Below are 17,986 nucleotides of genomic sequence, written 5' to 3' on the forward strand. Positions count from 1 at the left end.
TGGTCCTATACTGTAGGGGAACCCTACTACTACTACTACTACTACTACTACTACTACTACTACTAATAATAATAATAATGGCTGCTTTCCTGGTCCTATACTGTAGGGGAACCCTACTACTACTACTACTACTACTACTACTACTACTACTACTACTAATAATAATAATAATAATGGCTGCTTTTCTGGTCCTATACTGTAGGGGAACCCTACTACTACTACTACTACTACTACTACTACTACTACTACTACTACTACTACTACTACTAATAATAATAATAATAATAATAATGGCTGCTTTCCTGGTCCTATACTGTAGGGGAACCCTACTACTACTACTACTACTACTACTAATAATAATAATAATAATAATAATAATAATAATAATAATAATAATAATAATGGCTGCTTTTCTGGTCCTATACCGTAGGGGAACCCACTTAACAGGACCTTACATAATTCATTTTATCGTATATAATCCAAGGCATTCAGTATTACATTTCAGAGTCTAATACCCAAATGGCTAAATTATAACAATTTCCGCTTTATCATTGTTATATGTTAAATTTCCACTTTATCATTGTTATATGTTAAGAAAGGATTTAGCCCGTTTTGGAAGCGCCCGCTAAAGTAGATAAATCAAACAAATTATAACGTTTTCCAGATGACAATATATAATATTGTTTGGTAAACTGAGTGCCTTTCTGTTAGTATTTTTGCCCAAACTGATGATATTACTTTACTTTAAGGCTAACTTCATTTTCATGTCCTATGCTGCAGAGAAACTATACTCTATATAGGACAATTTGTAATTCATTTTATCGTATTCATACCAAAGCATTGAGTATTTCACACTGTATTTCTCGTTTAATGTCAAATATATTGAAACAATCTTCTCTCTCTCTCTCTCTCTCTCTCTCTCTCTCTCTCTCTCTCTCTCTCTCTCTCTCTCTCTCTCTCTCTCTATATATATATACACATATATATATATATATATATATATATATATATATATATATATATATATATATATATATATATATATATATATATATATATATATATATATATATATATATATATATATATATACACTGAGAAATAATTTAGTGCAACCCATTTAAACAAAATCATAAATGGCATTGGCAACCCTGACATTACAGTTGACTGCTGCAGGATCGATATCTTCAGTCACTGCAGTTTCAATTGTTTTTCTTTACAAGAATAGATAATATATAAGGATACGAAAGGATCTCTGGATGTATATGCCCAATTGCAAAGCCAAAAAGGGATATAAATAAAATTATTTTATTTATAAAAATGAAAGTTCCATGCGTTTTCATGACATTTGAAGAATCTAGCGGTTTTTGGGCTGAAAAGGCGGATTTTGAAAGTTTGTCTGGCGGGTTTTAGTTCGGCACATTTGGCATCCAGAGTTGCCAGTTCTCGATTTTTTGTCCTCTCAAATTGCACCAGGAAAGCGCCAAATCCTATCTAAGGATATAACAATGATAAAACGGAAATAGTTTCGAATTGTTCAAGTCGGGAAATAAAAGCTTGAAGAAAAGCAGTTGATTTTATATATTATCAGCGGGAAAAAACAATATATTCCGTGCTGGATTTGTCTTAAAAATGCCAAATACCCAATACTGTTTTCAAAATATTCTACTTTGATTGTTAATTATTTCGGCATTTTATTGATTTCCTTGTTTCCATTCCTCACTGGCCTATTTTTCCCTGTTGGAGTCCTTGGGCTTGTAGCATCTTACTTTTCCAAATTGGGTTATAGCTTATCTACAGGTTCTGGGGTGAGGCGTAGCCTTTACAACAGCCCCTCTAAAGTTTAAGTTCTTCCTCCACATCAAGTTTAATACTTCTTTTTTCTTTTCTATATTATTGTAATAATATATAATAGAGTAGCAGGTTGCGCTACTCTAGGAAAAATGCGCCAAATTCTCCAGAAACGAGCTAGATCTAGCGCGAAAGGCGTCGGATTAGCAACTGTTGCCAATTTTGGCTTCTGCCGTTTTTTTTTTTTATTTCCTAGTTTCCTTTCCACACGGGTATTTTTTTCCCTGTTGGAACCGTTGTGCTTATAGCATCTTGCTTTTATAAAGTGGGTTATAGCTTAGCTTGTAATAATAATATAATATATACTTGTAATAATGATAATGATATATACTTGTAATAATAATAATAATATATAAGAGTAGCGCAATCATGCTAGCATAAGGATAAGGATAGGGAAGTGGGGAATATGGGGAAAGGAAGAGTACCCCTGGATACAATCCAGTTTATAGCCCGAAGGCAGGTAATCGGGATAGGAAAGAATAAGGAAAAAGGGAGAAAGAGAAGTACAGGAGAAGAATAAAAGAGAGGGGCAGACCCTCAACCATGCTATATAGAAAAAACGCGCTAAATTCTCCAGAAACGAGCTAGATCTAGCGCGAAAGGCGCTGGATTGGCAATTGTTGGCAACCTTGGCTACTGCGATTTATTTCCTTGTTTCCTCTCCTCGCCAGGCTATTTTTCCCTGTTGAAGCCCTTAGGCTTACAGCATCTTGCTTTTCCAAATTGGGTTATAGCGGTTAATATATGATAGTTTAATTGCTAGCAAAAATGAAATTCGCTATAAGAAATGGACGAGTGTTGGCAACCCTGGCTGCTGCAGTTTATTTCCTTGTTTCCTTTCCTCGCCAGGCTATTTTTCCCTGTTGGAGCCGTTAGGCTTACAGCATCTTTCTTTTCCAAATTGGGTTATAGCGGTTAATATATGATAGTTTAATTGCTAGCAAAAATGAAATTCGCTATAAGAAATGGACGAATGTTGTCAACCCTGATGCTGCAGCTGCAGACTCAGGGTTGCCATTCGTACGATAATTATAGTACGTGTACGATTATTTTGGGTCCGGTACGATGTACGATACATACCTTAGGTATATACATATGTGTGGTGTGTGTGTTTAATTAAACAATTATACTCAAATATTTTGAAATAAGTCAATCATAAACTCCTTAATAATTATATTGAAACTGTGTACGATAATTTTGGTTGAAAAACGACAATTTTAAGGCTCATGTACGATAATTCAGTCGAAATAATCTGGCAACCCTGTCCCTGAGGCTGCAGAACGTGGAACCGGTACGGCTAAATAACATCACTTTCCTGTCATTCTTCCTGATTTTGACGTTTCATTTACTGACGGCAGCGATGTCGGAGGTAGAGAAGGCGCAGACGGCAGCCCCTGGAGGCGATACTATATTTGGGAAGATCATAAGGGGCGAAATTCCAACGAAATTCATACACGAGGATGACCAGGTAAATATAGTCTGCCAGTTTCGTCATGGCGATCTATGTCATTTGGTTTTGTTATTCAATTTCCTCTTGTTTATTTAATTTAATCTGTCAATTTGAAGTTCTATTGGCATGTTAGACTTATTATTTAGGTTTAAATGTAGTTGTCATTACTGTTAATTGTCCATAAACCTTATTTTATAAGAATGCCGGTAGGCCATTTGTTAGCTTATGCATGTATGAATATTCAAATATGTCTAATTATATTCGTATGGCTTGAATAATACTCTACGTACAGTTTAAAGGCCGCTCATGAATGGCAGAGGCAAGGGACAATGCCCTAGATTCTGACCATATTGCATATGATCATCGCCCAAGCTAGGACCAAGGAGGGCAAGGCAGTGGCTGCTGATGACTCAGCAGATAGACGTATAGACTCCCCAAATCCCCCATCCTTAGCGCAACGATGGTAAGGTTGCAGTGACCAAGGGAACTAACGAGTTTGAGTGGGATTGGAAACCCCAGTCTGGCATTTACCAGGCAAGGACACTGACCACTAGGCCGACACGGCTGTGTATTTGAAATTTACTCTAGGGAGACTTTGTATATCAGCGGCCAGTTCTTCATGCGTTCATTAGAAATGGACATCAACTAACCTAAACTTTCCCCCATAACCTATCCTACAAGCTGTGCCTCTTTGCGACTTCCCTTACACTGCCGTATTCTAAGTTAGACATAAGAATACATACAGGTGGCCGCTATCCTACATACACCCCTAATTTAGTATTGCTTATGGATGGTGATTGGATAAAGGGTAATAATGAGAAATGACACGTCTTCTTATGTTGGGTTATGTAGAACAGGAATGAGTGATGTTGAGGTGATGGTGCACGAGTAAAACTTTAGGTTTTATTATAGTTACGGATAGCAAAAAGCTTTTCCTCTAAGAAAAATAAAAAGGTGTTTCTTTTAGTAAAACTTTTTTTTTTTTTTTAACACTTTCACTGCAAATAAAAACTTAATTATCTATGAAATAATAATCAATGGGGTTAGGGTGCACAGCTCTGCATGTACTGCATGCCAGTTCATGGGAGGTTGATGTTTTTCTTTTTCTGCCAGCGCACAGCGGGGCAAAAGCCATTATGTTTCTTTAAAAAAAAATAGAAAGTAGCAGCCCCATTCTTAGACAGTCTAACAGGTTTTCAGTTTTATATGCTATTGATGTTCAGTGAAAGCACATTATTTACTAGAGGAAAAACTACCGTTTCTGTTTAGAATGGTGTTCCGTGCGTAACTATAATTCTACCTAGATTTAATGGGTTAAACTTGTAGGAAGCACACTGTTGGTGAATTCGGGATGTATGTATGATGACGGCCATGCCCCATAACTGTTATTTCCAACTCTGTTGCTAAGAATACAGCTATCTAGGGGGGATTGCAGATAATTAGGTAAGGACATGGCTTGTAGGTTAGGTTTAGGGTAAGTGGTGTTATGTGCACGTGCACGGAGGTCCTATCTGTCGTTGTACAAAGGCTCCTTGATTTCTTAAGATCCCGTCCACACTTTGCGGTAAATTTATAGAAAACACGGAACAACATTTTCTAAGTAAAAAAAAAAAAAATCTTACTTTAGTAAATGATGTGCTTTCAACAAATTTTACCTTTATTTCCACTGCAAATAAGCCGTTCTACCGTTATGGTCCCCCCCCCACCTTCCCAAAGGGGAAAGGTGGGAACCTCACATTTTGGGTGTGTGAAAACAGGATAGAACAGGATTATATAACATTTGAGATTTGTAAAAGGGTACAGAACCTAACAAACTCACCTACCTAGTAGGTCCCAGGTCACAACCCCTAGCCGGTGGGCAAGCCCCCCGGACCCCCCCTTCCCAGGTCACAAACTGCAAATACTGTAGAGTAATGAAACTCGCATGGATTAACGGCTATGTGAAAAGCTGGAAATTATTAAATTTTGAAAGGTTAAGGTCAAAGATCACGGTCAAGCAAAATGTCCAGTTCACGTAATTAACCATAAGTTTGGACATCGTTGTCACTGAGACTTCAAACTTGGTTCATGTTTGAGAGAATGAAAATCTACGCCAATTAATACATGTTAACCCTTTTACCCCCAAAGGACGTACTGGTACGTTTCACAAAACTCATCCCTTTACCCCCATGGACGTACCGGTACGTCCTTGCAAAAAAATGCTTTAAATTTTTTTTTGCATATTTTTGATAATTTTTTGAGAATCTTCAGGCATTTTCTAAGAGAATGAGACCAACCTGACCTCTCTATGACAAAAATTAAGGCTTTTAGAGCAATTTAAAAAAAATATACTGCAAAATGTGCTTGAAAAAAAATAACCCTATTGGGCTTAAGGGTTGGAAATTTCCAAATAGCCTGGGGGTAAAAGGGTTAAGGTCAAGGTTAAGCAAAAGGTCGAGAAATAAGCTGCTGCGGCTGAGGTCTACGCTCTACTGAGTGCCCCTCTATTTGTGGATGATTTACTAGCCAATCGAACATTGGTACTTATTTTGTTGTTATATAGCTTAATTGAAATGTAAATATTTATATTCACATTTATATCAGTATGATTTATTTTAATCTATTTTATTCCAGTGTGTGGCATTCAATGACATATCACCCCAGGCACCAGTCCACTTTCTGGTGATTCCCCGTAAGCCAATTGACATGATCGAGAATGCTGGAGACGAAGATGAACAGGTAATGTTTACTGTTTTTCTTTAGTAGTTTTCATTCACTTGTACATGGAGCTCTGCTCACTTAAGACCACTTTGACAGGGTCAAATATCTTGACTCTCTTAGAGGTACAGTAGTTCGCTATTCTACAAAGCACCCTTACAAAATTGATGCTGGCTTTTAGAAATGCAATTGATAGGATTTCAGAGTTTATTATATCTAATGTATATTGTAGTTTTGAGAACAATTTTATTCCACATCATTTTGCTCTGTAAAATCATATGGTGTTTTTGTTTAAATTCAGTTGAAGTAGGTACATTGTATAATATAATTTGGCAAATACTTAGTTTTATTTCAATGTTCACAGTAGTGGATTTACAGATTGGCTTTGTTTCCCAATGCATGTGTGTTTTCCCCCATGACAAAGAGAGAGAGAGAGAGAGAGAGAGAGAGAGAGAGAGAGAGAGAGAGAGAGAGAGAGTGTGTGTGTGTGTTTTTTGCAATATCCACTATCAAAAATGATAGTTAAGGTGTCTCTATACTAATATCTAAAAGGTAGAAGGTTTGCTTAAAGGCCACTGAAATACCTATAATGCACAACTTATGGGACAAACTTACTTTCATTGAGACAATAAGTGTAGAACAATGAAAGGCTTTAGTGTCATTACATTTGCTATTACACCTGTACTGAACTATGAGAAATACAGTGTCCCAAAATAATGTACAGTATAGGCTACACTCTTTGGATTGTTACAACTTGTTCAATTTATTGACATTAATGTGGAAAACAGATTCACAGGAGAGAAACAATGCACCTTTAAAGATTCTGAGAGTTTTTCACTGTCAACTCTCAGAATCTTTAAATGTGCATTGTTTCTCTAATGTGAATCTGTTTTCCACGTTAATATCAATAAATTGAACAAGTTGTAATAATCCAAAGAGTGTATACATTATTTTGGGACACCCTTAGTTCTTGAATATTTTTCAACCATTCAGAGTTGAAATTCAGATTTCATATTGCTGGTCCAAATACTCTGCACTGACAGGACAGTTAAATTATTGTATATGGTTAAAGTTAAATTACTGTTTGGTAGACAGCAATGTATATGGCATATTTCATCTTAATATCCTGTAGGGGTTAATACCACCTTTCCACCATAAGGCAGCAAACATTCAACATTATTAAAAGTTCTCTGCATTGCCCTGTGGCCTCAATTGCACCCACTTTTAAGTCTTTTACTTCTCATTCTTGTTCCATTTCTTTTATCTTGCTGTCCATCCACTCATCTTCAACATCATACGATGACTGATTGGTATTCCCCCCTCAGCGTTCAATATCCTTGGACGCTTTTGTGCTGGGCCCTATAGGGACGTGCATCAATCAGTCAGATCATCTTAATCAGTCTCGTAATCTGTATTCATTATTCAGTAGAATATAAACTATATCAAACATTATTGTAGTTATATTGATATCAGTTTTGATATTTTTACTGGATTTCAGTTCGTTATTTATACTGTATTACCAAATATTGCATTCCCCATTTCTGAAAAGTAGGTGATTAAATGTTTGATAATTTTCCATTTACTGATTCCCATGACAATATTTTATAGTATAAAATAATGCAAGAAAAGGTAAAAGAATGCACTATGCTGATAATAAATTGTTTCTATATATATATCATGAAGTAGCAATGAAGATTGTATTTTCGTACAGTGTATTGACATTTATACCATTTGCTCATTCTTTCTGAGCACTAAGAGTGTTCGCTAGTTTTGTTTGGTTCAAAAGTAGAGCTGAACGGATAATATGATTGCAGGAAGGCTTTTACTTTAAACAAATCTGATATCATGATATTGTCCAGATTGTGGCCACATTTGTACACTGTTACATCTCTTGTTTTTCTTTAATGATTATGAAGAGTAAGAAAGGGGGAAACACAGTATTACTTAAGATTGCCTTTGGCCTTTTGTGATTATTTTTTTTTCTATTGAAAGGAGACTATTGTACAATATTTTGTGATTTTTTTTTTTCTGTTGAAAGGTGACTATTGTACAATATTAAATAATAATAAGCTACCCAAGATCAGATGTTTATGGACCAGAGAGAGGAGAATTTGTATGATGTTTATTTATTTACAGTTACAGTATGTTATTTTAGTGTAGAGAGCCATGATACAGTTTTGTAGGAAATGATGAACGGAGAAGTATTGATCTAAAAACTCAAGATAGAGATAAATGGCGAAATCTAACCGAGGCCCTTTGCGTCAATAGGCTTAGGAGATGATGATACCTACATCAATGAGCTTTTTTGTGAATTACAGTACAGCATTAAATCATTATTTTACGAGGTAGAAACAGATGTGAGGTCGGTAAAGATAACATGGCCTAAGTCTATTAAACGGAAAGAAAATGGGAAATTTTTTAGTTTTAGGGGTAAATTTTGATAAAACCAAACTTCCAGAAAGCCGCAATATGAACATTGAGTGAGTAAAGAAATGAATTTATCATTAGAATTCTGTTTTTTTCTCTAAAGTTCAGAGGAATTGTATGAGGTCTGAGTGGAACTTTTGAAAGTAATGCTAATACAGATTTTAGCATAGTGGGTGTTATTACTTTTTAGTAGCCTTACAGTCTGAACATCAGACATAAGCACCCACCCCATAGATAGCAGGCTGATGGCTAACGACAGAACCCAATACTCGGACACGAGTGGGCGCCGACGATAGACAGTCTGAACTTAGTTCCTTTTAGGCTTGGAATGGTTTGACGGAGGCTAGAATATTTGAAGTATCTAGATCATGCAATATTTGATTCTTCTTTGGTTGTAGCACATTTGTATTGCAACCTCCTTATAATCCACTAAATTAGACCAAAATATAACCAAAAGATTAAAGTTTGGGTGTCAAAGCTGCATTTAGCAGTAACTCTTAAACCTAGTAGATAACTCGGAAAAAAAATCCACATGAATATCAAGGTTGGACTGTTAGTAATGAATTTGCAAATTCTGCATGAGAGAAGTATCACCCCATTTATGGTGGGCTATTTATGAAAATAAGGGATTTTGAGTTATATACTGTATCTGAGGATGTTGGCAACATTTTAAAGAATAAGTTGACAAATTCTTAGTAAAGAAATTCATAACATTTTCAGAATAACTGGGCATTTGTCTGACCTACTCGTATGTATGTCAGGTCCTGTTTGCAGATGATGATGATGATTCATTTTATCAGTACTCTTCCACCATGTATGTTCATCATGAAAGCAATTGAGAACCTTTCTGTACTCTATAGCATGAATTAAAAACACGAGTACAAAGATCATAAACAACTTTGATCAACACGTCAGGAATGAGATGCTACAGATCTATGCAAATTTTTCAATTGGCTGAAGGCACACAACCCTTTTGATAAAAAGTACTTAAAAAACCTGGTTCCGTGTTAACTGGCATCACAGCTAATGACACAATAGACTTTGATAAAGCTAATGGAGTTGGAAGCAAGCTCCAAACAGAGATGGTATGCAAAAATTTTGCAGATATTACTGTACTATGAAGTGCTCTGCAAAAGTTTTACATCTTTTTGCTATGACTTCTAATGTTTCAGAGAAAGGAGGAACATTGATAATTAATTGGCAATAAGGTTGGTCGTAGCAGTTTTTCACTAGGGTCAGAGCTAGAAAACTTTGTCCTGTATGAATTTGTAAACTATTCCCCTTCTCTCTGATAATTTTTTATTGGTAAAGACTGTTAACCCTTTAACCCCCAGAGGACGTACTGGTACGTTTCACAAAACTCATCCCTTTACATCCATGGACGTACCGGTACGTCCTTGCAAAAAACTGCTTTATACATTTTTTTGCATATTCTTGATAACTTTATGAGAAACTTCAGGCATTTTCCAAAAGAATGAGACCAACCTGACCTCTCTATGATGAAAATTAAGGCTGTTAGAGCAATTTTAAAAAAATATATTGCACAATGTGCTTGGAAAAAAAAAATGCCAAGGGTTCAAGGGTTGGAAAGTTCCAAATAGCTTGGGGGTAAAAGGGTTAAGTGTCCTAGTCCAGAGGTTAAGACTTAGTGTAGCATATCATCATGGAGAATGTTCCCCAACAGTGAGCATCATTGACGGGGCCCACAGGCTTCATGCAGTGGTCTGGCCAAATCCTTGTGATCATGAAGTGGTCTTGCAAATTCCTTTTGACATATAAAGGCATTGTTGATCTGTACATGAAACCTAAAAAATTGCTATACTCGGGAAAAAATTATCATTGCCTTTAATGGCTGGAAGCAGACCACCAAAATGATCAAGCAGTACAGATGAACCATGTCAAAACTTGTGCAGATATGAATTTGATGCTAAATGCACAGAAGGAATCTCTGTTTTCACAATAAGGCTGCTCTCATTAACAAAGCTCTACTACTGAGGGTAGTAAAAACAAATCAAGCTCCAGCGGATGCAGATCTCAACCTTGTATTAGCTGCTATGGTAGGGTGTGACACCACCAGTACTCCCTGTGGCATTGGTTAGAAAAAATCCTCATGTTTGTAAAACTCAATGAAGATTTCTACTCTTGACAGTGGCCTTTTGACACCAAGGGAAGCTGAGGCTGGATAGATGATGATCTTAATGTTGTATAATGTGAAAAAAAAATTGTCTTAACAATGCCAGGTATTTCCTCCTGAAGCAGATTATTGCTTGCAGAGGACTTTCCTTTAAAACATAACTTAGTAGGCTTCCTCCAGCCTTTTCCTTTATACCAGCACAATCAAGAAAAGAGGAACGTTTTGCAAGAAGAATTTTTACTTTATTATCAAAACTAGTAACAAAGGAAGTTTCAAGTTCCTTCAACACAGTTTTACAATCGCCTATTTCCAGTTCTAAATGCTTCAGAATGTTGGTGTCCAGTTCTTGATGTATTTTGGCCCAAAAATTTCTAGTACTATTTAGATTCATCGTGGCGAATCCTTCTACAATGTTAGCTGCTTTTCAAAAGAGAGATTGGATATTTTCAGTCAACTTGTCAATCACTTATTTCCATAGCCCTCTTCACATACAGTTACGAAAGGTATCTTGGTTTATGTTTCAGGAGAAGATTTATCAGTTTAATAGTTGGTGTTTCAGGTTATGGACGTTTCCTAAAGTTATTACTACAAAAGTGATGATTCCTATAACAAAGTGGTTACATAATTTAGGTAGGAATCTGATTTCTTTTGCTTGCAGATAAATGGCTGACTCAGTCACACTTGAGAGGTCTTTTGAACCTGTTGTTTAGTCATGGGATTGTTGTAAAGTTTCAAAAGTCTTTTCTTATTTCAATTCAATCAATTTAACAATTTACCAACTTGGGAACACAGATAGCCTAAGTTCTTTTGTCGACTTTTCTGCCGGTGAAGAGAGAAGAAACTTTCTGAATCGGGTTAAACTGTCCAAGACATCTAAAGTTATGTTGCTCACATAAGACCACAGTGACTTCTCCCTGACAAGCGTAAGATGGTGTAGTGTAGCCTACACACACACACACAAAATGTGACAAGAAATGTAGGCCCATACAGTATATATAATGGAGTAGTGGTGACATGAAAAATGTATAAGGAAAATATTGTAAATAATATACAAGGGAAGCATTGTGAAAAATAGTATGAAAATTATAATGAAATGGTGAATTTCTGATGTATTATTTGTAAATTGTATGACCCATTTTCTTCCCTGAATTATAGTTTAATATCCTACCTCATTTTCCATTTTAGTTTACACTGATGTGCAGTACTCTATTGTAATATAAGATTTTACCCAATTTTTCTTTCATTGTATCAAGATTTTCATAGTTTATAAAGTAGATTAAAATGTTTTGTGGGTCTCAACTCTTGAGCACTGTTGGAGATATTGTACTCCCGTTGGCTTTATTGCATTGCCATTTCTTTTTCTTGTTTACGAGTTTTAGCATATTGCAAAATATGTAGCATTATATATTGTTGGAATGGAAATTTATTTAGTTATACAGTTAAAATGTTTTGAAGTCCTCTCTCTAATAGTTATTTGTACCAAGATGAGTAAAGTAGAATGTCTCAAAAATGTCCCTGGGTTAGATTTCAAAATTCCTTTGTGATTGGTTTGGGACTCATTATCAGTGCTAGTTGTGCCTTTGAACACCAGGATGCTAGAAGTTCCTTTGTTCACAATAATAGGTGTTATTTGTAAGTCATTACTATGTTGAGTAGATGCTCTGCCCATAGTCCATTAATAACATCATTTAACCATTTTACCCCCAATGGACGTACTGGTACGTTTCACAAAACTCATCCCTTTACCCCCATGGACGTACTGGTATGTCCTTGCAAAAAACTGCTATTTACATTTTTCTTTTTTTTGTGCATATTTTTGATAACTTGATGAGAAACTTCAGGCATTTTTCAAAAGAATGAGACCAACCTGACCTCTCTATGATGAAAATTAAGGCTGTTAGAGCAATTTAAACTACAGTATATATATTGCAAAATGTGGTTGAAAAAAAAAAACACCTGGGGGTTAAGGGTTGGAAAGTTCCAAATAGCCTGGGGGTAAAAGGTTTAATTTAGATGTGCACTGTCAGTAGTAATATTACAGAGTACAAAATCTGATTCAAGTATTTCAGTATGACAGTTTTAGTCTTGTGAAAATATCTGTCAGTTTTATAGATACAGTATTGCACTTGAATTATTGTCTCAAGGAGTGTAATTCCAACCAGCAGTTACCCCTGACTGAGTCTTCATCCTGTATGAAGACTTCAGGGTAACCCATAATGCATGTCAGTACTTTGACAAAGATATCTAAAGGTATTCAGAAAATATAGTTGTCTAATTGCTGGAAGAAATATGTAGGCTATATGTGGTGTTAAAGTTAAAAACTTTATAAAGCTCATTGTGTGTTCTTCTCTTCCTACATTTTCTTCACAGCTACTCGGACATTTGCTGCTCGTTGCTCGTAAAGTAGCAAAGGAGCAGGGACTCGACAAAGGCTATCGTCTCGTTGTCAATAACGGACAGGAGGGTGCTCAGAGCGTGTATCATCTGCATATTCATGTTATGGGTGGTAGGCAAATGAAATGGCCACCAGGCTAACAGGTTGTGATGATATTAAGAGTAATTTACCTTAAATTTTTTTTACCAAGTGGACAAAAATTTTCAATTCATATACTCATTACTTAGAGCATAGCAAAATTTATGAACTTTCCCAAGGATTTTTGCACTTATTTGCCTAATCAATTGGTTCCGTTGAGTTGCTAGCACATTATAATTGGTGTCACATGCTATTAGTTAATGGTACTATCTTTGAGGATTTTATAATGTGCCTTTTGACATCGTCAATACAGTAATTGGATGTTCATTACTTTATTTGTTCACTGATTAGCTGATAATGTTTTTTGTACTGTGTACTTCAAAATTAATGTGAAGAATAAAGTTGAAAATCATCGTCTGCACATTTTATTTTGACATTCAATGTACCAAAAACAAAAAGGGATTTTGACGAAGGAAAAATCTATTTCTGGGCTCAACCTGTGTCGCCCAGTGAATGCTCCTTTTACATCATTTCTAAGGTAAAAACTGCTATGAATTTACCAGAGAAAAAATTGTATAGGAATGCTAGGTTGAACCCAGCTCGCTCACCTAATAAGGTGTCGGTATAATATACTGGGGCGTGATAAATCACAACCAGAGGCCTCGCACCATTTAGATATCTCATCCCAATGTCCCTGTTACAGCGAGGTGCCGTTCAACACCTAACTCCGATCTCTACTACCAACATTCCAACCCACGCCTGTGACGTCACTCCTTATAGCACCCAAGATTGGGGCCCAAGAGGGAGGGAGAAGGGTGGGTTCACTGGGCGGCACAGGTCTCTCGCCCAGAAATAGATTTTTCCTTCGTCAAAATCCCTTTTCTGGGCTCCGACCTGTGCCTCCCAGTGAAATAGTACCAGAGAATAGGGAAGTAATTAAATACAAAATAATACCAAAACATGTTTAATTCAAGAACAAGGATATATAAGGAATCCTGAAGGTAAGTACTCTCAAACATTAAGGGAAAATAAATACAATAATGGCAAAATCCCACACTAGGGATGGCTGGTAAGGCAAGGCAAATAATGATGCAGAGCAAAATAAAAAACATCCTTAATGGTCAAATAACAAAACCAACTCGTGGGAGAGTAAAACCAATAACAGGTATAAACAAAAACAATTCGTGGTAAGGTAAGATCATTAACAGGAGTATAAAATAATACACCATAAGAGTGTAGCTCAAGTAAAACAAAACCAAAACAAAGTAGGAACAATAAGTAAGGCAGGTAGGAGGAAGGAGGATAGAGCAAGACGACGTGATTAAGACTATTACTTTTCAGGAGGAACCACATTCCCGGCTGCTATTGTAGCAAATTTTAAAGCTTCCAAAGGTTTTAGGTAGTGGCGTTTAAAAACTTTAGGGGACTTCCAGCCTGTATATTTCGTAAGCTCATCAAAGTTCATGTGGTGGAAGTAATTAACTGAAGTAGCTACAGCTCGTATATCATGGACATAGGGAAATGATTCAGGGTTAGCCTGTTTAATAAAATAAAGAATCTGTTGTCTGATTCTTTTCAGGGTAATGGTTCCTCCATTTTCTCTAATGAATAAGGGCCCTGTGGACTTCATGGAAGTTCTATTTAAGTAGGATTCCAAGGTGGTAACTGGACACAAGGATGGGTCCTGAGGAAGTGGAACAATCTTCCAGGAGGACCATCTGTTCTGAGGGTCCTCATTTTTAGCCAAGAAAACTTTGTCAGGGGAGAGAAGGACTTCTCCTGAAGAGAGAAATTCGATATGGCCTGGGTCTCTAGTCAAATCTGACAGTTCTGAAATTCTGGCGCCAGAAGCTAGGCTCAATAGGAACAAGGTCTTTCTTAATAACGCTATGTAATGGCTAGATTCGTTAAGAGTGTCAGAAGCCAGCTTAAGGACATCATTCAAAAACCAGGAAACTGCGCTAGGGCGAGTTGATGGTTTCAATCTGGCGCAGGCTTTTGGGATTGACGAGAAGTATGAATCCGTAAGGTCAATATCAAAACCAATATGGAAAATCTTTTTCAAGGCCGATTTAATCGTAGTGATGGTGTTGGCTGCAAGGCCTGATTCAAAGAGAGTTCTGAAGAAGGTGACTGTCAGATTCATAGTCATCTTTTCAACCTTTGAGTCCCTTAAAAACTTTGCAAGTTTTTTAACAGCCGAGTCATATTGTCGGAGGGTAGATTCCCTTTTGTCTGATTCCAAAAACAGGGTATTTTGGGGATCAATAGCAGCACCTCTTTGGGCTGCAAATTTCATGAAATCCATAAAGTTAGGGCATTCTGAATTCTTGAGGAAGCTAACACATTGCGAGTTTGTATTACTTGTGTTAGAATGGGATTGGGTATCTGTCGAGGGTGGAGACCCTGTTCCACCAACAGAGGAAATCAACTGCTCTTGGGCCAGTTGGGGGCTACCAGAGCTACTTGGCCCCTGAAAGACCTGAGTTTGTCCAACACTTTCATCAGAAGATTTATCGAAGGGAACAAATAAATCCTCTCCCAAGTGTTCCAATCCAATGACATTGCGTCTGTGGCATAAGCCCGAGGGTCCAGGTTGGGGGCTACGTAACACAATAGTTTGTGGTTGGACTCCGTCGCAAACAGGTCTACCTGGAGACCCGGGACCTGAGATAAGATCCATTTGAATGAGTGTTGATCCAGGGACCATTCTGACTCCAGCGGAGTTGTCCTCGAAAGTGCGTCCGCCACTACATTCCGCACTCCCGCTAGATGGACTGCTGACAAATGCCCCTTGTTCGATGCTGCCATGGAAAATATCGCTAACAAGACGTGATTTATGCGGGCTGACTTGGAGCCTCCTCTGTTTATGCAGTGGACTATGACTGCACTGTCTAGAACCAGTCTGATATGAAAGGTTCTTGGCTGGGGTCAGTCGCTTTAGAGTAAGGAATACCGCCATGGCCTCTAGAACATTGATATGAAGCTGTTGAAAGACAGTCGACCATAGTCCCTGGACTTTCCTGTGTTGGGAGTATCCTCCCCAACCTGTCAAGGAGGCGTCTGTGTGAATGACGAGTCCTGGGGCCGGATGTCGTAAGGGGACTGACTTCGATAGACTTTTGACTTTTGTCCATGGTCGAAGTCTCTTTTTGAGAATTTGGGGAAGTCGAGCTCTTTTGTCTCGATACTTCCCGTTTGCCCTGGAGCGCCATACTCTACTCTGTTTATGTCCTTTAATTTGGCCTTCAGAACAATATCTGTCACGGAGGCGAACTGCAAGGAGCCTAGGATTCTCTCTTGGTTCCTCCTGGATGTCAACTTGTCCCCGAGAAAGCGTTTCGTATTCTTTGTTATTTCTGTCCTCTTGGCTTTTGGGAGACATAGCGTATGGGAACGTAGGTCCCATTGTAACCCCAGCCATTGAAACTTGGTCTCCGGGACCAGGCGGGATTTGTCGAGGTTGACCTGAAACCCCAACTGTCGAAGAAAGGTTAATACTTTGTTGGTTGCCGTGAGGCAGTTCTCGACGTTGTCTGCCCAGACGAGCCAGTCGTCTAGGTAAGCTACTATTTGAATCCCCTGGGTCCGTAGTTCTTGAATTACCGTCTCTGCCAGTTTGGTGAAGATCCTGGGCGCTATGTTGAGCCCGAAAGGCATCACTTTGAATGCGTAGGCTTGGCTTCCTAGTTTGAAGCCTAGGAAAGGACGAAAATGCCTTGCTATCGGAACGTGATAATAGGCATCTGTAAGATCTATAGAGGTGGTGACGGCCCCACGGGGAAGTAAGGTCCACACCTGAGAGACGGTTAACATGTGGAACTTGACGCATCGAATGTAAGAGTTCAGACGAGACAGGTCGAGGATTACTCTTCGCTTGTCTGAGCCTTTCTTTGGCACGCTGAACAAGCGACCTTGAAATTTTAATTGATGAACCCTTTGGGATTGCGTTCTTCTGCAATAGGTCGTCCGCAAATGAAACTAGCTCTTCTGTTGGAAGTTGGTAGAAACTGGTTGGTGGAGGGGGCCCTTCTATCCAACTCCACCCCAGACCTTTGGAAATTATGCTGAAAGCCCCAATTGCTGATCTTCCAACGATTCCGAAAGACGTAAAGTTTTCCCTACCTGAGGATTTTCAATGGGCTGAAGAGGATTTGCCTCCTCGGCCTCCGCAGAATGTCTTGCCTCGGGTGAAATTCTTTGTTTTAGGTGAATGAAAACTTGAGTTGTTTTCCTTTGCTATATGACCATATTATAACTTTTGGTTCGATCCACTTGAGAAACAATTAGCGTGCCATCCTGTTTATTCCACATTCTCTGCCTAAGACGACCGTCCTAGAGTCCAGAGTAACGGGATGCGTCATCACTCCATTGCTGACTTCTATGCTGATGGGGATGTGATAGTGAGAGAGAGATATAGGGAAGGAACAATCTAGATTACATGTAGTAAATTTGACCACCAACCAATATTAGTTTAAAAGAAATTTTCCTGAACAAGAAGATAAGCTTTCTTTTATGCCTTGGACTTTAAGCTGATCATGAAACACAGTTCCAGAGGGGGAACCATGAGGCTTACCCAGTCCTCACAAGATTCACCAAATACTAATTTGTCCCTGGGCCTAGATCAAAGGAAATTTGATCATCACCCAAAAGAAATTCCTAAGCATAACATCCCAACTATTGCTAACAAATCCGAAGAAAGCAATTTAGGTTATTAAAATAAGAAAAAAACAAGCAAAGATCCTAACAAAACATCAGCAGTCCAGTATAGAATAAGCATTCATCTTACCTTTCATAAGTCAGAAAAAAAATACCCGACTACAGTACATTAGAACTTCAGATACCATGCAGTGTGAATATGAAATGTATTTCACATTAAGAAGATTACTATTTTCATAGCAAGGAATAATAAGACATCTATAACTAATAATATGGATTTAGCTGTAGTTACGTA

The 17,986-nt window shown here is 37.7% G+C and overlaps 1 protein-coding gene across 1 annotated transcript; it reads left to right on the plus strand.

Annotated features, from left to right (window-relative positions):
• Positions 1 to 3,117: 3,117 nt before the first annotated feature.
• Positions 3,118 to 13,446, plus strand: LOC137644169 (adenosine 5'-monophosphoramidase HINT1-like). The gene is made up of 3 exons (XM_068377164.1): positions 3,118 to 3,319; positions 5,915 to 6,019; positions 12,930 to 13,446. The coding sequence occupies exons 1-3, from the start codon at positions 3,212 to 3,214 to the stop codon at positions 13,092 to 13,094; spliced, it is 378 nt and encodes a 125-aa protein (XP_068233265.1). The 5' UTR covers positions 3,118 to 3,211; the 3' UTR covers positions 13,095 to 13,446.
• The last annotated feature ends 4,540 nt before the right edge of the window (positions 13,447 to 17,986 follow it).

Source organism: Palaemon carinicauda, chromosome 7 (genome assembly GCF_036898095.1).
Source record: "Palaemon carinicauda isolate YSFRI2023 chromosome 7, ASM3689809v2, whole genome shotgun sequence".
Lineage (NCBI taxonomy): Eukaryota > Metazoa > Arthropoda > Malacostraca > Decapoda > Palaemonidae > Palaemon > Palaemon carinicauda.

Excerpts from the sequence above, each read along its gene's own strand:
- LOC137644169 (XM_068377164.1), top strand. The coding sequence starts at position 3,212 with ATGTCGGAGGTAGAGAAGGCGCAGACGGCAGCCCCTGGAGGCGATACT. Across the intron at positions 3,320-5,914 it reads TCATACACGAGGATGACCAG|TGTGTGGCATTCAATGACAT; the intron begins GTAAATATAGTC and ends ATTTTATTCCAG. Across the intron at positions 6,020-12,929 it reads CTGGAGACGAAGATGAACAG|CTACTCGGACATTTGCTGCT; the intron begins GTAATGTTTACT and ends TTTTCTTCACAG.